At 50.3% G+C, this 22,087-nt stretch overlaps 2 protein-coding genes across 6 annotated transcripts in view; one reads left to right on the top strand and one right to left on the bottom strand.

Moving 5' to 3' along the window:
• The window catches only part of ANKRD33B (ankyrin repeat domain 33B), a 133,597-nt gene extending 117,585 nt beyond the window's left edge, over nt 1–16,012 (bottom strand). For 3 of the 5 annotated variants that reach the window (XM_086362477.1, XM_086362472.1, XM_086362473.1), the window contains exon 1: nt 15,647–16,012. In XM_086362477.1, coding sequence (XP_086218603.1) covers nt 15,647–16,012 — 366 coding nt within the window. Of the gene's footprint in view, nt 1–14,787; nt 15,540–15,646 lie in introns of those variants that run through there. The other 2 variants (XM_086362474.1, XM_086362475.1) reach the window with 1 other exon arrangement.
• Nucleotides 16,011–21,387, top strand: LOC147350083 (uncharacterized). Its single transcript, XM_086362479.1, has 5 exons — nt 16,011–16,216; nt 17,468–17,513; nt 17,997–18,060; nt 20,283–20,372; nt 21,149–21,387. The coding sequence occupies exons 1-4, from the start codon at nt 16,011–16,013 to the stop codon at nt 20,342–20,344; spliced, it is 378 nt and encodes a 125-aa protein (XP_086218605.1). The 3' UTR covers nt 20,345–20,372; nt 21,149–21,387.
• Nucleotides 21,388–22,087: the final 700 nt, after the last annotated feature.

Genomic DNA, 22,087 nt, shown 5'->3' with positions numbered 1-22,087 from the left:
TATAGTTTAAATGTCTGTGTCCCCCGAAAATTCATATGCTGAAATCCTAACCCTCAGGTGTGATGGTCCTAGGAGTGGGGCCTTTGGGGGATTAGATCATGAAGGTGGATGAGTATTCTTATAAAGAGACCCCACAGGGCTCCTCCCCTGGCTCTGTCAAGTGAAGATGCAGAGAAGATGACCGTCTGTGAACCAGGAATCGAGCCCTCACCAGATACTGAATCTGCATGGCCCTGATCTTGAATTTCCAGCCTCCAGAGCTGTGAAAAATAAATATCTGATTTTTATAAGCCACTCGGCTGGGTGTTCTGTCACAGCAGCCCAAATGGATGAAAACAGGTTTTAATAGCTAACATTCAGTAATATCCACTTCTTTGGGGGTGGGGAAAGGTCTCGTTTCTTCTTGCCTGCATGCCTACTAAGTCGCTCATTCGTGTCCAACTCTTTGTGACTCCATGGACTGTAGCCCTTTCAGGCTCCTCTGTCCATGGGTTTGGGTTGGGAAAGGTCTCATTTCTTCTTGCCTGCATGCCTGCTAAGTCGCTCAGTCGTGTCCAACTCTTTGTGACCCCATGGACTGTAGCCCTTCAGGCTCCTCTGTCCATGAGTTTGTCCAGGCAAGAATACTGGAGAGGGTTACCATGCCCTCCTCCAGGGGATCTTCCTGACTCAGAGGTTGAACCCACATCTCTGATGTCTCCTGCATTGGCAGGCAGATTCTCTACCACTAGCACCACCTGTGCTAGTGACTTAAGAAAAAAGTCCCTCTTTTCTTCTTACTTTGACTCTCTTCTAACGTGTCATTGACAAGGAAACATGAGCCTGCACATATTTGCTAAAACTTATGTTGCGGGATTTCCCTGGTAGTCCACTGGTGAAGAATCCACCTTGCAGTGTAGGAGACACGGGCTTGATCCCCGGTGGGGAACTAACATGCCACAGGGCAACTAAGCCCTCAAGCTGAAAGCACGGAGCCCCCCGCCACGACTAGACAGCCCGCCCACCCGCTGCAACGGAAGATCCGGCATGTTGCAGTGACGATCCTGAGTGCCACAACTAAGACCCAATGCAGCCAAATAGGTAATATATATAAAATAAATATATTTTTTTAAGAAACACGTGGAAATCAAGCCATCTGCAGATTGATAGATAGAACTTGCCAGATGCAAACAAAATGTTGATGAGTTTTCAGTTATTTTCAAAGGCCCCTCAAGCCAATTAACCTTAGGTAACTTTAAGAAATAATGTAACAGTACCTTAAGTACTTTTTGGGCCCAATGATATTATTAGTAGAATCACTGTGAGTCACTGCCTTGTACAAATGAAGTAGGTTAACACACTGCACTTGTGAGTGAGTGAGTGAAAGTTGCTCAGCCATGTCCAATTCTTTGTGACCCCTTGGACTATAGCCCGCCAGGCTCCTCTGTCCATGAAATTCTCCAGGCAAGAATCCTGGAGTGTGTTGCCATTCCTTTCCCCAGGGGATCATCCCGACCCAGGGATTGAACCCGGGTCTCCTGCGTTGCAGGCGGATTCTTAATCATCTGAGCCACCAGGGAAGGCCCCCATGTACTTGTACCTCGTTCTAAATAAACCAAAGGATTTAGATTTGTTTACGCCAGATATTTTAAAATCGTTATTTCTGTTTAAAACAAATTCACCAGAGATTTCCTGGTGCATTTTATGACAAGTAGCTGAATTTTTTAAATTTTATTTTCTAATTGGAGGAAAATTGCTTTACAATGTTGTGTTGGTTTCTGCCATACGACAGTGCAAATCAGCCATAATTATCCATGTACCCTCTCCCTCTTATGCCTCCCTTCTCTCCCCACCCCACCCTCTAGGTCATCACAGAGCACCAGGCTGGGCTCCCTGTGTTACTCAGCAACTCCTCACTGACTGCCTACTTTACACGTGGTAGTGTATATATGTCTATGTGATTAAGTCGCTCAATTTTTTAGAGAAATGCATTTATTCTGCTTTTCAGGTATAGCAGTGGAGAGTAACCCCACTCCAGGGCCTCCTGCCCTGGGTCCACACAGATCAAGGGCTCTCTGGTCTCCCAAAATCCTCCCAGGAAGATGCATCTGTGCTGTATCCCCCATGTCTGAGAGCTCTCTCATGATATCAAAGGACCCAGTCTAAACAACTACATTCAGGCAGATGCTTCCCTCTCAGTGGACGTGCCCCAGATACTACTGTTGTTCAGTCGCTCAGTTGTATCCGACTCTTTATGATCCGATGGACTGCAGTACACCAAGCTTCCCTGTCCTTCACTATCTCCTGGAGTTTACTCAAACTCATGTCCATTGAGTCAGTGATGCCATCCAACCATCTTACCCTCTGTCCTCCCCTTCTCCTCCTGCCTTCAATCTTTCCCAGCATCAGGGTTGTTTCCAGTAAGTAAGCTCTTAGAATCAGGCGACCAAAGGATTGGAGTTCAGCTTCAGCATCAGTCCTTGCAATGAACATTCAGGGTTTATTTCTTTTAGGACTGACTGGTCTGATCTTGCTGTCCAAAGGACTCTCAAGAGTCTTCTCTAGCACCACACTTTGAAAGCATCAATTCTTCAGCACTCACGCTTCTTTGTGGTCCAACTAGAACTTAACGAATAGCTTTCCTCCTAAGTAGCTTTTCCAGGTTCTGCTGAAGGAGGAATTCTGTGGTCAGTGGGCCTTTCAGCTTCTGTGAGGTGACACTTTGTGTGTGGCCCCAACAAACACACACACATCCTAGGCAGGATGATGGGCCATCCCGGTTGGCCAGGAGCACAGGGGTTTCCCAGGATGTGGGACCTTGATGCCAACACAAGGAAATTCTGGGCAGACCAGAGAGACCCGATCCCTCTTCAGCACCAGTGGGTGCTTCCCACCCACCAGCGCACATGGAGAGTGAGCCTGGGGGCCTCAGAGGTGACCTGTGCCAGCACCCCTCAACAGAGTTGGGCCTGTGGGTAACGACGCATCAGTCACTCCCTCCCCTGCTTCATGGCGTCCTCCATGTCCCTTTGCACTGCGGAAGCACAGGCTCCCCAAAGAACTGGTCCTCTGAAACAAGATGGTCAGCAGGCAGGAGCGTCTCTGGGTGATACCAGGACTCCTCGCCCTGGTCCAGCCGTCGGACCATCCCGGAGCTACAGTACACAGAATTCATTTCCTAGAAACCCACCCATTTCCTATGACCAAGGAAAAAACGCCTGACTCACAGATCCACAAAACCATCCAGGTGGCTATGTCACCGCTGCTATTTTTAGCACATGACCATTGTGTTTCCAAATACAAAGGCTGGAAGGTCTAGAAGGAAGCAATGCAGCCTGACCCTCCTGCCCAGAAGCAGGCAGGGCCAGGTCCTTGGGGATGCTGGGGAGGTGAAACAGAAGTGGAAGGGGACTTCAGGAACCCACCGCAGCTGCTTGTTCACAGCAGAATGTCACAACTGGGTCAGGCACTGAGAGTCCCAGGATGCACCAGGGCTCCCAGCCAGGGCTCTGCATGACCATGAACTCACAGGAAATGAGTTTGGACTCTGTCCATTCTCCTCCAAGCCACCACCGCCACCGCCCACAGTCAAAGGTGCTCCCGAGATGGGGTCCCAGTCCCCGGCCCTCCCCTCCCACCTTGCTTCATCTGCACCCATGGCCCCAGCCGCCACTGTCCTCAAGGTACGAATGCATAACCCGAGATCTACCCTCTTAACTAACGTTTACATTTACAAACAGGCCCTTACCAAGTGACAGACACACTATTGGCTTGACCGCTCCTCTTTGGCTAGATGGTTAATTTGCTCCCACCTTTTCCCTTGGCTGAAATTGAAGCTGCAGGACTAGAAACCCATCTTGAGGTTAATTCACCCACAGAAACAACAGCTGCCCTCACTGAGCACCCCCTGTTATGCCTAAGTCACTGATTCATTCTGCCTAGAACTTCCATGAGGTTATTGTGAGCCTCATAAAAAGCACCCCCTTTTCTAGATGAGCATCTAGAGGAAACTGAGGCTGGGAAGACCATGTGACTTGTCCAGGGTCATGTGACCGACCTAAGGCTACCATCTTTGGCCACCACACTTGCTTTCTCCTCTCAGAATAAAGTTCCATAGCTCTTCCCACAAGTGAACATGCCCATCACCAAGAGCGCAGACTCTGGTTCTGTACATCTAGGGAGGGCCTGCAATCCTGCATTTGGGGAAAAACCCTAAATGAGCACCTCATTAAACCACACTTGAGTAGCAACATTCAAACACCCAACATTCCCATCAGTCTCATCTCCCCATATTAACCACATCTGATCTTGCTTTAGCTTCCAAAATCCAGTCTATTCATGTGGTAGGGCTGCAGATAAAAGGTAATGCATGCCTCCCCTCATTTCTACTAAATTTTTGATTTTGAAATAGTGGTCAACTGACACGAAGCCACCCCTTCAGCCTGTCTCCCCAGTATCAACATCTGCATAATTATAGTGCAAGAGCATCAGGAAAGGGGCACTGCTGCATTCCACAGAGCTTGTTCAGGGGTCCCTGGTGTGTGTGTGTGTGTGTGTGTGTGTCTGTGTGTGGTCCTCTGCCATTGTAACCCTCGTGCAGCTCCGGGTAACCACCACCACGATCTAGAAGCAGGCCTGCCCCAGCCAGAGTACCATCCACTCCTCCCCGCAGAGCCCTAACCCAGCAACCCCCCGTCTGTTCTGCATCTCTGAAAGTCAAAGTCGCTCAGTCGTGTCCGACTCTTTGCGACCCCATGAACTACACAGTCCATGGAATTCTCCAGGCCACAATACTGGAGTGGGTAACTTTTCTCTTCTCCAGGGGATCTTCCCAAACCAGGGATCAAACCCAGGTCTCCTGCATTGCAGGTGGATTCTTTGCCAGCTGAGCCACCAGGGAAGCCCAAGAGAAGGTCTGATCTCTACAACTGCATTACTTTGGGAAGATTACGTAAATAGAACCACATGGCATATAATCCTCAGAGATTTTTTTTTTTTCACTCAGCGTAATTTCTCCATCTTCCTTCCTTCCTTTATTCATTTCTTCAGCTGTGCTGGGCCTCCACTGCTGCGTGGGCTTTTCCCCAGCTGCAGCAGGCAGGAGCTCCTCTCTGGTTGTGGGGCACAGGCTTCTCGCTGCCCTCTTGCTGCAGAGCATGGGCTCTAGGAAACAGGCTCAACCCTAGGGGCTCACAGGCTTAGGTGCCCCGAGGCATGTGGGGGCTTCCCAGATCAGGGATCGAACCCATGTCTCCTGCACTGGCAGGTGGATTCTTTACCACTGAGCCTCCAGGGAAGCCCTTCATTTTCAACTGAATTCACGTGTCTTTCCTTATCCCAGCAAGTGTGCTGCTATAAATGTGACACCCTTCACTGGCGGGCACCAGCCCTGAGCAGAGGTCCTGCCTCTCCCCTGCCCTCGCCTGCACACCTCTCTCCGCTGGGATGTCCCTCACCAGGTGTGACCTCTCGCCCATGAGCCAGCTACATTTCAGAAACAGAAGCCAGAGGGAAATGCTTGATTCCTTCATCTCCCCCTACCCATCACATGCCTGCCCTGGATCTGAACTCATTCACAGCTGACATCGATATGCCTTTAGAAGCATACACTGCTTTTCTGATACTTGGAAATTGCTCTCAAATCCTACTCTTCCAATCCAATTCTGCCACCTACCCAACTGGCACTCGGGATTTCACGTCTCGCTTCATTTCCGTGTCTCTGACTTAGTAGAAATAAGTAAATGCCACCTTCAACTGTCTTTAAAATTCAGAAATACCATTAAAAAATAGTCTCTATTCTTTCTGTACACATACATCGAGTGACATCAAGGATTTTTAATATCCTACTTCATCATAAAACCTGAACTCATAAACACACACATACACCATTATTCTACCAGTTGTCTAAAAGAATTACTTCCCAACTATCTAGAATGAAACATATTTCCATTGTTCACATATTTCCTTTGTTCACATAGTTTAACAACTTCTCTACATCCCTCTTATTTCTTTTAATTAAAGGAAATTACATATTTTTTACATATGGAATTATTTTGACTTAATTTGGAGAAATTGTAAAATATCACATGGTTATGATTTAGATAGTTGGGGCTTCCCTCATAGCTCAGTTGGTAAAGAATCCACCTGCAGTGCAGGAGACCCCCAGTTCGATTCCTGGGTCGGGAAGATCTGCTAAAGAAGGGATAGGCTACCCACTCCAGTGTTCTTGGGCTTCCCCTGTGGCTCAGCTGGTAAAGAATCTGCCTGCAATGTGGAAGAGCTGGGTTCAATCCCTGGGTTGGGAAGATCCACTGGAGAAGGGAAAGGCTACCTACTCCAGTATTGTGGCCTGGAGAATTCCATGGACTGTATAGTCCATGAGGTCGCAAAGAGTCGGACGTGACTGATCGACTTTCATTATGATTTAGAATTACTGGCCCAACAGGCTATAAAGTCAGTCTCAAAAATTTTCAGAGTATCACGCAGACCATAGTCTCTGAATCAGGCTTCAAAGGTTATTTTATATAAAGCCTAACAATATATACTTAAAAAATTAAATACCATTCTAAATAACTGCTAGGTCAAAAAAAAAAGAAATCATTAATATAAATGAAAACCTAACAATAATAAAATGTTACATATCAAAACTTGTGGGGAAAAATGAAAGTGATACTTTGAAAGTTATATGTAGAATAAACCTGAAGGAAGGAAATAATAAAAAGGAAAGCAGAAATTAATGAAATAGCGAACAAGGAAACAGATCCAGAACAAAAGTTGATTCTCTGAAAAGACAATAAAATATTTTTGAAGAGACAAAGTCGGATGCGACTGAGTGACTAAGCAACACCACAAAAGAGAAACAGCTTAAATGCAAAAAATGCAAAAATACAGGATATAATACGTTATAGCAGAGATTAAAAAGAGAATTCTGTAAAAAGCTCATACTACTAATCTTTAAAATTTAGGAGAAAAAAATGGAACAGCTTCCTAGAAAAACAGAGATTACCATAATGGATTCAGGAAGAAAGAGAAAATCAGAATAATCCTATAACCATCAGTTACTGACCTAAAGGTCTGGTCAGAGGAATTGAATTTTAGAAACTTAAAATTAGTTAAATCACACTTAAAGCTTTCCCTATACTGTAAAGCCTTCCCTATACTGTAGCCATATTTACTAGAAGTTGTCATTCAAAATAGTTTTAACTAATAGCTCACTTATCATATTGACATGAAGGTTGGGCAAATAAATGAGATTCCAAAAGAATTTCTAAACCATCTTACTGCTTTAGATTTTTGTAACATCTCTGTCTTAGTCTTCCTTTACAAACATAGGTTGGAAAGGAAATCAACAGTATAAAATCAGCACACAGAATTTCTGGGTAGCCCATTCCTCAAGTGCAGCCAGGAGGCAAAGGTGGAAGGCTCAGAAACCCCTTGGGGAGGCTCACAGGGGTCAAAAGGCAGACCATGAACAGCTGCCGGGTCATTCTAGAAGCCAGCTCTCCTGACGTATCTAGAGGCCCTCTTCCCTGAGCCCCACTTTCTTCTACTAAAAAATGATAGGGACCACCAAGCTCCAAAATCCATCCCGGCTTCAAGACCCCCTGATAATGCTTCTCCTAGGTTTCTGAAACCTATACACACACACACACCAAAAGCAGCATTAAATATAATCCTGTCCCTCAAAATTAAAACAGGCCTTCAGGAGCTGATACTCACTGAGGCTGGACGGTTAGGACATGGGAGGTTCTTGATACCTTCTCCTCAGGCACCTATCTGAAATATTCCTCAATAAAGATACATTTTAAATAAACAGAAATGCTGAGGGTTAGTGAACAGCATCGACTACAAGCAAAAGCAAGTTCACACTAGAGGGTAAATTCATGCTTGGCTTTGTAACCTGCTTCAGCAGAACTGACGCTGAACCTTTCTTGCTCTGCTGGCTCCCTGGCAACTCAGCCCCTGCCTCGGAGAACAGGCCCAGACCAGCCTGCTGCAGGAGGAGAAACCACACAGACAGAGACCAGCCACCCCAGCCAAGACCGTCCCCGTCCTGCCATCTGCAGCCAACCCCCAGCTAAAAGCATATCTGGCTGAGATGGGCTGGGCTGGGCCACCCTCAGCAACATGTGACTGGTGTGTACACCCTGAGGTTTCAGTTATTTGTTATGCAGCATTGCTGTGGCCATAGATAACTGACACACTTACATGAAGAACACAAGGGACACTTTATGGCACTACAGTGGTGAATACGAGTCATTACACATCTGTCCAAACCCACAGAATGGCAACCCCCTCCAGTATTCTTGCCTGGGAAATCCCATGGACAGAGAAGCCTGGCGGGCTACATCCAGCCCATGGGGTCCCAAAAGAGTCGAACATGACACCGAAATGAAACAACAATACAGTGTCCAACACCAAGGGTAACCAAGGTAAACTGTGGAGTTTGGCTGATTGTGATGGATCAGTGTAACTTCATCAGCTACAGCAAACGTACCACTCTGGTGGGGGATGTAGGCAATGGGGGCAGGTGGATGTGCCTCGGGAGAGTAGAGGATATAAAGGAAATCTCTGCTCCTTCCCCTCAATTTTGCTGTGAACCTAAAATTATTCTTTAAAAAATCGTGCCCTTTTTTTTTTTCCCCACTTTGTGTTTTTTTCCCACACCTCACAGTATGTGAAATCTTAGTTCCCCAACCAAGGATCAAACCTTGCCCCCTGCAGTGGAAGCATGAAGTCTTAAGCACTGGACTGTCAGGGAAGTCCTGTCCTTTTTTAACCAGAAAATGAAAGAAATGGGGGACCCACTTGGCGGTCTAGTGGTTTAGACTCTGTGCTTCCACTGCAAGGAGCACAGGTTGGATTCCTGGTCAGGGAACTAGATTCTACATGCTGCAACTAAGACCTAGCCCAGCCAAATAAATAAACATTTTAAAAATATATCACTTCCTCAGTTATCAATGAGGATCAGTAGAGGAAAGCAACAGAATGGGGAAAGACTAGAGATCTCTTCAAGAAAATCAGAGATACCAAGGGAACATTTCATGCAAAGATGGGCACAAAAAAGGACAGACAGAAGCAGAAGATATTAAGAAGAGGTGGCAAGAATACACAGAACTATACAAAAAAGATCTTCACGACCCAGATAATCATAATGGTGTGATCACTCACCTCTAACCAGACATCCTGGAATGCGAAGTCAAGTGGGCCTTAGGAAGTATCACTATGAGCAAAGCTACTGGAGGTGATGGACTCCCAGTTGAGCTATTTCAAATCCTAAAAGATGATGCTGTGAAAGTGCTGCACTCAATTTGGAAAACTCAGCAGTGGCTACAGGACTGGAAAAGGTCAGTTTTCATTCCAATCCCAAAGAAAGACAATGCCAAAGAATGTTCAAACTACAGCACAATTGCTGTCATCTCACACGCTAGTAAAGTAATGCTCAAAATTCTCCAAGCCAGGTTTCAGCAATACGTGAACCGTGAATTTCCAGATGTTCAAGCTGGTTTTAGAAAAGGCAGAGGAACCAGAGATCAAGTTGCCAACATCTGCTGGAGCATAGAAAAAGCAGGAGAATTCCAGAAAAACACCTACGTCTGCTTTATTGACTATGCCAAAGCCTATGATTGTGTGGATCACAATAAACTGTGGAAAATTCTGAAAGAGATGGAAATACCAGACCACCTGACTTGCCTCCTGAGAAATCTGTATGCAGGTCAAGAAGCAACGGTTAGAACTGGACAAGGAACAACAGACTGGTTCCAAATTGGGAAAGGACTATCTCAAGCCTGTATATTGTCACTCTGTTGATTTAACTTATATGCAGAGTACATCATGAAAAATGCCAGGCTGGATGAAGCACAAGCTGGAATCAAGATTGCTGGGAGAAAAATCAATAACCTCAGATATGCAGAAGACACCACTCTTACGACAGAAAGTGAAGAACTAAAGAGACTCTTGATGAAGATGAAAGAGGAGAGTGAAAAAGCTGGCTTAAAACTCAACATACAAAAAACTAAGATCATGGCATCCGGTCCCATCACTTCATGGCAAATAGATGGGGAAACAATGGAAACAGTTAGAGATTTTATTTTCTTGGGCTCCAAAATCATGCAGATGGTGACTGCAGCCATTCCTGAGCCAACTGAGGAAATGGGTGAAGTAGTCTTTGAAACATTTCAGCAAGAGGAACTGGAACTTAAACATGTAAGATGAGAGTCCCATCAAGAGAGGAGGGGGACTCCCCTGGTGGTCCAGCGGTTAAGGCTTCTGCTTCCACTGCTGAGGACCCGGGTTAAATCTCTGGCCATGGAACTAAGTTCTGATAAGCACGTGGCATGACCAGAATAAATTTAATTATTTTTTTTTAAAGGAAAGAGTACAATATTTTCAAGGTAGCAGAATTGGGCCTAATTTGGTTCAAGAGCTGTCTGACATTCAAACCACCGTTCTGTAACAATGAACACAGCACAAATATTTCCTTTGGTTGCAGTCCTCTCTGCAGAGTTGTCAGGGCCTTACCTCAGGAGAGAAGTGAAGAATTAACAAGGAGAACTGTCCCCGAGTCAGCGGGAACAAAACAAGCATAAATCTACAAGACAGCAGAGCACACTCTGAATACTTCTGAAGGATTGTTTGACAAATATTTACATGTTGCATATTCAGTTATGCAATCCTTTTAGAACAATAAATATTTTAGAAGGAGACTCTGCTGAGCTAGGTCCAAAATTCTACTGATCTCAGGAGCCAGGAAACAACAGACCTTTTTTTTTCTTGGCCATGCAGCGTAGCACAGGGGATCTAGTTCCCTGGCCAGGGATCAAATCCTTATCCCTTGCACTGGAAACCTGAAGTCTTAACCACTGGACCACCAGCAAAGTCCCCAGAACACACCTTCTTAAACAAAACAAGTCTGATCCTTAGTTAACTCCAGCCAAATGAAACCTCACTCATCTCGGCAAACTCTCTTCTTAATGGACCAGAGATCAACAGTTCAATAAACACAACCCCTAAAAAGCCTTTAGAGACATTTTCCTTCTGGGAAGCTACTATCTGCAGCCTGTGAGCAGTTCAGTTGTTGTTATCTAGTCACTCAGATATCACTGAGTCACTTATCCCGACTCTTTGTGACCCCATGGACTGTAGCCTGCCAGGTTCCTCTGTCTGTGGGATTTCCCAGGCAAGAATGCTGGAGTGGGTAGTCATTTCCTTCTCTGGGGGATCTTCCCAGCCCAGGGATGGAACCAGCGGTCCTGCATCGGCAGGTGGATTCTTTACCACTGACTCACCAGGAAGGCCTGAGTAGTCTGCTAGTTAATGCAATTCCCCTTGTCCTCCAGCAAAAACGCTCAGACTTTCCATAAGCTTTTTACTGCTACTGATCACAGACCAGCCCCTGAACAGCTCCTGCCTCAGGACCTGTGCACTTGCTGTGCCCTCTTCCTGAAGTGCTCTTTCCGAGTTTTCTTCTCTGCATCTTTTCGTTTTAAATAATGTGACTCGGGTTTTTTTTGTTTTGTTTTGTTTTGTTTTTGGCTGTGCTGGGTCTTCATGGCTACGATCAGCCTTTCCCTACTTGCAGTGCGCAAGCTTCTCACTGAGGTGGCTCCTCGTGTTGCACAGCACAGGCTCTAGGGTGCTCGGGCTTCAGGGCTGTGGCACACGAGCTTAGCTTCCCCTTGACATACGGAATCTTCCCGGGCCAGGATCAGCCCGTGTCCCCTGCATCGGCAGGGGGATTCTTAACCCCCGAACCACCAACGAAGCCCTCTTCTCTACGTCTTTGCTAGAACGTCACCGGTTCTCTCGAATGACCACCCTACCTGCCATTGCAGGCCTCAACTGCTGAACACCCGGACTGTCCTCCCTTGGTTCCAGGAGCTGCTGGCTTGGCTGGGGATGGGAGGAAAGACTTGCCTGAGGAGACGCCCTGAAGACCTGAAGCTGAAGGCTGTGAGCAGCCGAGTCGTGTGGCCGTGTGCGGAGGGATATCACGGCCCCGAGACCCGACACCAGCACGCTGAAACCAGATTTCCCAGCTTCCCATTTCTTAACCAGCAGCTCCAGGCCGGCCCCTCAGCAGCTAGCCCTGGAAAGCCCCTCTGGCTTCAGCGACCACATTGTCCCGCACCGTGACCAACCACCGCCTTGGAGCCATCTGCCTGCCTAGAAGGTCCTCCCACCACCACCTCCAAAAGTCGCCCTTCACTGGGCTTCCCTGATTGTCCTCACGTCCCGGCTTCCAAGATGTTTGCTCTGCACTTCTATAGAGCTCCTCTCACATCCTGCCTCTGGCTCTAAGCACTGGGCGCTATTACCCTCTAAGCACTGGGCACTAGTACTCTCTAAGCACTGGGCACTATTGCTCTCTAAGTACTGGGCACTAGTACCCTCTAAGCACTGGGCACTAATGCTCTCTAAGTACTGGGCACTAGTACTCTCTAAGCACTGGCCACTAATGCTCTCTAAGCTCTGGGCGCTAATACTCTCTAAGCACTGGGCGCTATTACTCTCTAAACACTGGATGCTATTGCTCTCTAAGTACTGGGCACTAGTACTCTCTAAGCACTGGGCACTATTGCTCTCTAAGTACTGGGCACTAGTACTCTCTAAGCACTGGGCGCTACTGTTCTCTAAGCACTGGGCGCTAATACTCTCTAAGCACTGGGCGCTATTACTCTCTAAACACTGGGTGCTATTGCTCTCTAAGCACTGGGCACTAGTACTCTCTAAGCACTGGGCACTATTGCTCTCTAAGTACTGGGCACTAGTACTCTCTAAGCACTGGGCGCTATTACCCTCTAAGTACTGGGCACTAGTACTCTCTAAGCACTGGGCGCTAATACTCTCTAAGCACTGGGCGCTAATACTCTCTAAACACTGGGCGCTATTACTCTCTAAACACTGGGTGCTATTACTCTCTAAACACTGGGTATTATTGCTTTCTAAGTACTGGGCACTATTACTCTCTAAGCACTGGGCACTATTACTCTCTAAACACTGGGTATTATTGCTCTCTAAGCACTGGGTACTATTATTATCGTCTAAGCACTTGGTACTATCATTCTGAGTTCTTCCTCAATTAAAAGGTGAAGACTCTCAAGGCAGAGACCCTTTGATTCAGGAGACCCTGCAGTGCCCACTCGTGCCTGGCACACAGTGGGTCTGCAGTGAACGCTCATCAGACTCACTACCCCATCTGCTACAGGGTTGTGTTTTGGCCTTTGTGACACTTCATTCTTTCAAAGTGCTTCAGAAAGACAGAGGCTGTTTGATAACAAGATCAAGAAGCCACCAGGAAGAACAGAAGCTCTCGCCTCACCCCCTCAAAGCCCAGAACACAGGACCCACTTCTTCTGATCAGAAGATAAAAGGGCTTGATGGGTTGTGGGCCTTTGTCATTGATGGGCTGTGGGCCATTTCTCCATCCTGATTTGGTGGGGAGCAGAGATGAGGCTCAGAGCAGAAAAATGAAGGGAGACTCTGTAATCAAGGGGGAAAGCACAGAGAAAAATAGCTTTGCCTGATCTCAGGGAAAAAAAAAACCTGGAGGATGTCTCTTCTGAGCATGGAGAAGGTAGGTGAGTGAAAAACAGGACAAGACAGTAAACACGGCCACGTCAGAGAGCTGTGCGCTAGGGATCTAGTGTTCAGTAACCTGGCAGATTGAAGCTGCCATCAGCCCCACATCACAGCGGGGAAACTGAGGCAGAGACCGGAGCTGGCCACCCCTGACTCTGCACTGAGGGAGAGGCTTTCACAGTGAAAGTTGCTCAGTCGCATCCGACTCTTTGCAACCCAATGGACTATACAGTCCCTGGAATTCTCCAGGCCAGAATACTGGCGTGGGTAGCCTTTCCCTTCTCCAGGGGATCTCCCCGACACAGGAATCGAACCCCGGTCTCCTGCATTGCAGCTGGATTCTTTACCAACTGAGCCATCAGGGAAGCCCTCGAGGCTTTCATAAGAGGCTGCAAAACTCAGTACAACAGACCCAAGCCCCTTGGGGATGGTTCATGTTGTCCTCAGTGGTCTCCAGTACAGCTGCTTTCCAACTTTTATTTTTTGCCCCCAAAGGAAACACAACAAAGCACAGCCTAGTGGAGCCCAGAGTGGGGCTGGGCAACCCAGGCCCCAGGAGACCCCAAGCTGCCTCCAACAGAGGAGAGATCCACCCCATCCCTGACCCTTCCTAACCCTTGTGGAGCTTCCTTTAAGGCAGCCCCCGGTTACCTGCTTCAGGAAACAGGTTTCCCGTGAACATCTGTGAAAAGTCACCTTGGTAAAAGCGAAAGCAGAGCTGCACAGTCAGCCGGGGCCTCCTGGCGGCCAGAGGGAGGGCTGGGGTGCAGGCATCCCTGGGGTGTCGCAGGGTCACCGGGGTGATGCTGCCCACGCGGGCCCCTCTCCAGCTCTGGGAGCCTTCGAGATCTAGGGGCCAGCACCACCTGACACATTACACCAAGCGGAGAGCCCTCCCCAAGTTCACCTGCGGTGTCAAGTTCGACCATACCTGCAGGAGCTCCAGTCTGCCTGAGCCGGGTCCAGACCACAGGCAGGGGAGGAACACCCCGGGGCCCCACAGCCCCACCCCCCGCGATAAACCAAAGGCACCCGGCTCCCCCGGTTTCCAAGGAGACGCACATCCTTCCCATCAGTATGGGACCTCCCCAGCAAAGGCACCTTCCCTCCGGCTGCGCGCCAGGCAGAGACTGCCCATCCCGCGGGACCCGGGGACCGTAACAGGCAGGGAGACCGCGGCCACTGTCCGCTGGGCACCGACCACGGGCACCTGGCCGCTGCGCTCACCCTGCGGCTTGTCTCCTCCCGCGGCTTTGGTGGGCTGCGTTCCGAGAGCCAGTCCTTCTCGAGCCAACTTTTTCTTTCTTTTTTTTTCTCAGTGTTTCTCATCGTCCCTGAGTCTTGTCATGACTCATGGATCCCTCGTGCTTCTCCCCACCCCCACGCCCGCCTGCCCTGCGGGTGTGCTCCTGCCGCCCCGCTGTGCTCCCCTGCAGGGACCTGCCCCGGGGAGGGGGGCGCGCGATGGCCCTCGGCTCTCCGCGGTGACCGTGAGGATAGCCCAGTCGGACATCGCGCTGGCCGGCCACCGCGTGGGTCATCGGGCGCGGCCGCGCCTGGGCAGGGGGAGGGATGCGAGGAAGGAGGGGGTCCCAGAACCAACTTCGAACCCGGGAGGCGAGCAGAAGCCGATCCGCGCTCGGGCGTGAAAGGCCAAGCGCAGGGGCAGCGAGAGGGCCGAACCCTGGGGGCACTGGGGGCGACTGGGGCATTTTGCAGAAGGGGTTTCCCCTGCAGGCGAGGAGGGTTGACGGTCAGAGGGGACCCGGAGTGAAGGGACCCGCGAGACGCCCCAGCTCAGATCCCAGCGCGGGCCCCAGGGGAGCATGGAAGACTCCGCGGGCGGGAAACTAGAAGGGGCTGCGGTGAGCACGCGCGCGGGTCTGGCGACGGTCCCCGAGGCGCTATGACCATGGAGCAATTGTGCGGCTCCCTCCAGCAGGGTATGGGCAGGCCGCCCAGGGCGCCGGGCGTCCCGCGTTCCCATGGAGCTGGGAAACGGCACTCTCGGCCGCGGCAAAGTCATCGCCGGGCCGGGGCCGAGGAGGGCGGAGGGGCCCCGAACCCCGAGCGGGCGCGCTCTTACCCGGCCGTTGCGATCGGTCTCCTGCACCTCCTCGGCGCTGGGCCCTCGCCGCACCAGCGCCCTCAGCAGCCCCACGTCGTTGGCGCAGGCGGCGCGCAGGAGGGTAGCCGCCTCCGGGACGCCCTCCGGAACAGGCTCCGGAGCGCTCTCCGCGCTCACCGAGCTGTACTCCTCCTCATCTCCGTAAGGGTAGAAGGAGTCGTCCGAGGCGATGCTGCGGGTGTCGGGCAGACTCGAGAAGTCCTCGTACTCCTCGTAGTCAGCTGGGTCCTCCCCGGCCTGCGCGTCCCGGGGTGGGGACGGTGGCTCTGGGGACACGCGGCGCGCCCCGCCGCCCTCCGGCCCGGGCCCGGCCAGCAGCACCATGCCGGAGGCCGGGGCGCGGGCCGGGGGGCCGGGGAGCGGGCCGGGAGCCGGGGACGCCGGGCGCGCACCGAGGTCACCGCCCCTTGTCCCCGGCGGCCCCAGAAAAGCAGAAGGGCTCTGCGCGCTCCAGCTCGGCGGAAACGCGCGCCCGGCGGCCGCGCTCCAAGACTCGAGTCACCGGAGGCTGGAGAAAGCCCCTCGGGGGTAGGAGGAGCCGCGGGGGCTTTCCGAGCGCGGCGGGCGGGCGCGGGCGGGGACGGCAGAGCCCGAGGAGGTGCGCGCCCCGGGGTCCCGCGCCGCCCCCCGCCCCCCACCACCCGGCGTGATCCTGGCAAAAGTTAAGAGCCAAGCAGGGGGCGCCTCGGCCCCGCGGGTTCGGTGCAGCCGGCTGCTGTGCCCGGGAGCTGAGAAATGCGCACGCGGGAGAACCAGAAGCGACAACTAAAGAACCTGAACGCCCTCGTGGCTGGTGGCCCCGCCCCTGCTCTCGGGATGAGGGTGAAGGTGGGGGTCGGAGGACGCAGCGGGCTCAGCCGTCGGTAACACCAAATCCCTGGGCCCGGAGCCACCCCGGGCGTCAGGCCTGCGGGCTGGGGTGGCGGGGTGGGGAGGGGGTTGGGGGGGGCAATTTCTCATCGTCCGAGACTCCCAGCCTGTTTGTGCATTTTTTCCGGGAGTCTAGGCTCCGAGGCCAACTTCGCTCCCGGGTTAAGACGGCCCTGGGCACGGAGGACGGGTGGATGCGTGGGAGATGGTATCCAGCTGGGGACCCTGCCCCTCTGAACCGGGAGTTCCGGGCTGCCCCCGGGGACATCCCAGGCCGAGGCGAGGCGGGAGACCAGGGAGAAGACCCGGGCCAGCGATCCCTTTCAGATGGCTTCTCAACGAGCGCCTCGGAGCCGCTGTCCTGGAGCCGCCGGGGTTGGGGGAATGACATTTGGGTGAGAAGGGGCGGCTCCAGATCCGAAGGGTACCCCACTCCCTCACCCCTGGCCAGGGTCCCTTTATCTGCGGAGTCTAGACGGATGCACAGGCGGAAGCCACCACCCCGGCTCAGACTCCGCTGCTGCTTGCCAAACACAGAGAGCCGACCCGCAGCGATGGCCCGGGTCCCATCCCCGAACCGTCCCCTCAACCCCGGTCCCCCCCGGCCAGAGCCTGGCCTACCCCCCCACCCCGCCCCGTCGGTCCCAGCGCAGAGGGTGAAGCCCCGCCGCGGGGAGCCTCAGGCCTCCTACAGGAAGACGCATCGTGGGACCGTGGGCCAAATCCTCATGGAAAAAGCTTTTAGGATGGGGGAGATGTGGCGTGAGGGTTGGGGCCGTCGGGGGATGTCGCATCTTGGACAGAAACCACCTCAGGTCCATGGGCGGACGCGGAGCCCACGGGTGAAACAGCGCTTCTTTCTGTCTCCTCACCCTCCTTTCCTTCTTTAATTTCCACCGCTCTGGACAGCGTGCCTACCCGGTGCCAGCTCCTGAGAGGCCCTCGGGGCACCAAGGTGAACAAAACCCGGCGGCCGCTGGAGCTGGGGACAAACTAGAAGATTCCAGGCCTGGGCGGGCAGGCTGAGGGCCACAGTGGGGAACGCGGTCAAAGACACCACCGGGGATGGTTGGCGGGGGCCTGAGTGAGGTTCCAACTGCCTAGGCCTCTGCATCTTGAGGCCCTGGCGTTCTGTGCGACCTGCCCGTGGTGATCCCCGTGGCCTCCAGTGTCCTCCGGGCTGACTGGGAACCTGGCATCCCCGAGGTCGGGAGGACGGGGTGGGGCTGCGGACAGGAGAGATGGACGCCCGAGCGAGCCTTGAACCGAAAGTGAACCCCGGGCGCACCGGCCTCCTGTAGTCCGGGGCTTTCTCTCTGAAGCCAAAAATACCCCGGGTCATAGTTTGCTTTTTTCTTTTCTAAGTAGCCATATTTACATAAATCCCCACTGGAAATTTCCACCTTTCAAGACTGACCGCTGTTTTTGGTGTTTCCAGAGGCTAAATGAAGTCAGGGGATTTTTACAAGTTGAAGTGACCCTCCCCCTCTGCCCAGGCAGAGAGATGAGTTTGCTAACCCTCCCCTCCTCTAACCCCAGGCCAGCTGTGCCTATCAAAGTACCCAGAGGGCTGGGCTGGGGGTCCCCAGGGATGGGGCTGTGGTCCTGGAGTGGGGAAGTGGACCCCCAGGAGTGGGCAACCCCTCAGCCCTCATCCCTGGGTATTTCACCACCAAAGTTAAGCTCTATCTTCAGGGTTCCCCACTTCCTCCTTTCCTTCCTTGGAAATTCGGTTGCAAATATCACTACATGGTGTAACCTTTAAAGGTAAACTTCTGAAATGGCCAGCTCCAAATAAAAACTAGCCTTTTGTGAGGGATCCAACTCCAAACCAAACTGGTTTTCCCTTTTAGAAATGCTCCCCTTTTACCACAAAGACAAGAGATGCTCAGTGTTGTGAGAGAACACACAATTAGGCCTTGGGGATTTTAAGTCAACATTATATGTACAAAATCTACCCAAGAAGGAGAAAGCAGCTTATCAAAACTGCCAACACACTCAGAACTCTTAATAGGTAACATTTTACAGAACTGTATTTGATCCAAGATAGTTAAGTTTCAATGGAATAGCTGAATTCTGTTCTTTTGATTGATGATGTTTAAGTTTTTAAATATTAATATTCTTTCTTTCTCTTGAGCTTTTTATTTTGTATTGGGGTATAGCCAACTGACAATGTTGTGATAGTTAAGTTTTATATATGTATGGCAATTAAACAGCTGGTTGATTCAGTTGAATAATTTGTCCTTGGGCTATTTAAAAAAAAAATTCACTATTTTAGTTATATTTCTCAAAGAGGCCACCTAACTGTAATAGCTATAACAGGAAGGTCTTAAAAAATTACAAGCAGTGTATTTAAAGACTGAAAACTGAATGCACCTGTAATGGCACACTCCCCACAAAATTTGTTTAGAAAGCAAAGTGAGATGACCTAACGGTGGAGCCATGCATGAACCCTCCCCATGCGTGCGTGTGTGCTAAGTCACTTCAGACTCTTTGCAACCCCACGGACTGCAGCCTGCCAGGCTCCTCTGACCATGGGGATTCTTCAGGCAAGAAATACTGAAGTGGGTTGCCATGCCCTCCTCCAAGGGATATTCCCAACCCAAGGATCAAACCCACGTCTCTTATGTCTCCTGCATTGGCAGGTGAGTTCATTGCTTATCAAATAACCAAGGTCCCAACCTCTAGAATAGAACGAATGGCAGAATGATTTTAAGCATTTCATATGTCTGAATTTTAGCACGTAGTAACTGTTGACTTTCGTTATTATGAAAGTTAGAGTATCCATTTGCTGTATGACATAAACTCCTCTGCGGCAACAGGTGCTCCAAATGTGTTGCCCTGTTTGCCGAGAGAACTACCCACGTGAGCTGAAAGAGAAATGCTTTTCGTTTTTTCTTTTGGAAGGCAGTGCACCTTGGGATACAGTGCAGACTGTGGTATCTGACAAACTGACTTCTGATGACATCCCCACTGTTGAGTTGCAATCATAATAGTTCTAGATCTTGACTGAGTTACACCTGTATTTGACCAACTCCTAGTCTTGATACTTAGGATATTCCCAAAATTTTCCTACTGTATCTGTAAAGAAAAAAAAAATGTTGCTGGCCATTCCAGTTCTACAAGGATCAAGTCATAAGGCATTGCAGTCCCCCACTGACAGGGGAATCCAGAATGGAAAGGGAAAAAAAGGAAATATTTTGTGCTTTGGCTGTCTGCCCCTAGATGGTTAAGATAAACATCTAAGGGAAAATTTCCATGATCCTAGATTCTTGCATTTTTCCATAAAGAGAAAAGCACTAAACTCGTTAATTTGAGATGTCTGTTCTTTGTGATTCACAGTGATCTTTTGATGTTCAGTTCCATGGTTTTTTCCCAGCAAATTATACATATAGGTCCCTCAGACAGTAAAGAATCTGCCTTCAATGCAGGAGACTCAAGTTTGATCCCCGGGTCAGGAAGAGCCTCTGGAGAAGGAGTGACTACCTACTCCAGTATTGCCTGGAGAATTCCGTGGACAGAGGAGCCTGGCAGGCTACAGTCTATGGGTTCACAAAGAGTCAGACATAACTGAGCGACCAACACTTTCACTTTCCTGTTCCACTCCGTACCTCTTTCAAAGCAGTTCCTCGGAGTTATCTGAGAGGCTGTTTCCCAGACTATACCCTCAGTAAGGTCTCGATAAAACTTAATTCCCAGATTTTACATTCTGTGCTTTTATTTCAGCACCTGAAACAAGAGGCAAGGAGGGTGGGCACAACCTTTGGAAGGAAGATACAGCCATGAGGACACACCAGAAACTGGCTAGAACCAAGTAGGTCCAAGATGGTGGAAGATCCAACCTCCAGCGGACCATGAGCCTCTCCATATGCTCATTGTAATATGCACGCATTATGCACTCATGTGCTCATGGCCAGGCTTCTCTGTTCATGAAATTTTCCTGGCAAAGATACTGGAGTGGGTGGCCATTTACTTCTCCAGGGAATCTTCCTGACCTAGGGATGGAACTTGGGTCTCTTGCATTGCAGGCAGATTCTTTACCATTTGAGCCAACAAGGAAGCCCCCATTATAATACATTAGCATCTAAGTGACACCCCTACCAGCATCATGAAGTCACTTAGTTGCATCCAACTCTTTGTGACCCTATGGACTGTAGCCTACCAAGGTTGCCATTTCCTTCTCCAGGGGATCTTCCCAACCCAGGGATCGAACCCTGGTCTCCCGCATTCCTGGCAAATGCTTTACCCTCTGAGCCACCAGGGAAGCCAGCACCGTGACAGTTCATCAGAGGCTAACCATAAAATACCCAAAATTGGGGGTATCCCTATTCTTGAAAACTCTCAACCCTTCACTGAAATAGAATAATTCTCCCACTCCTTCACCTACAGAAGTATTCAGCCCATAAAAACTAACCACCCAAAATTTCCAGGCCTCTCACCTTCTGAGATGGTCCACACTCTGTGAGATGTGTTTCTCTCAGGGCCCATCTTGCCTTTTGAGGTAGACTACATTCTGTCTATGAAATGTGTATCTTTCTGCTGCTGCTCCTAAGTCACTTCAGTCGTGTCCTACTCTGTGCAACCCCATAGACAGCAGCCCACCAGGCTCCTCGTCCCTGGGATTCTCCAGGCAAGAACATTGGAGTGGGCTGCCATCTCCTCCTCCAATGCATGAAAGTGAAAAGTGAAAGTGAAGTCATTCAGTCGTGTCCGACTCCCAGCGACCCCATGGACTGCAGCCTACCAGGCCCCTCCGGCCATGGGATTTTCCAGGCAAGAGTACTGCAGTGGGTTGCCATTGCCTTTCTAAATAAATCCAATTCGTACCTATCACTTTGTCTGTCACTGAATTATTTCTGCTACAAGATGTCAAGAACCTGAGCTTGGGGAATTCCTTGGTCCAGTGGTTAGAACTTTGTGCTTCCACTACAAGGGCCATAGGTTCGATTCCTGATTGGGGAAGTAAAGGGTAACTAAGCCCACACAACACAACTAGAGAGTCCAAGGCCCGAAATGAAAAGATCCTGCATGATGCAATGAAGCTCCCTGTGCCAAAACAAGACCTGATGCAGACAAATAAAACAGGTAAATAAAATATTTTAACAACAATAACAAAAAGACTGCACCTTCAAGTCCCAGTCTGGGTTTTGGCCAGGTTCCAGTCCCACCCCGTGGTTCAAGTCCCATCTGATTTGCTTGGTTTCAGCAATGAAATAGAAGTAACTTAGCATGTCCTGGAGTCCATCTACAGAATGACTGGGCCAGATTATCCATCTGACCTACTTAGAGATATAAGGAGCAGCCTCTTGTGTATTTCTGGCTCTCCTAGTAAAGAGATTAACCGCCCTCTGCCTCTAACTCCATTCAGTGGACAGCGATGAGATCCCTCCTGCTGTAATCGGGACTGGTGCAGCCATTTAAGAACTTAGGGAGGATTTCTGCCCTTGTGGGTAAATACGTGGAAGAAGCATGTGCATGTGTGCTCCTCACTGCCAACACTTCTGCCTTGTCCCTGCTCTTGATGGGAAT

This window comes from Bos grunniens, chromosome 20 (genome assembly GCF_055505025.1).
Source record: "Bos grunniens cultivar Pamir isolate PY7600 chromosome 20, Bosgru_T2T1.0, whole genome shotgun sequence".
NCBI lineage: Eukaryota > Metazoa > Chordata > Mammalia > Artiodactyla > Bovidae > Bos > Bos grunniens.
This window is presented reverse-complemented; position numbering and strand designations above follow the sequence as displayed.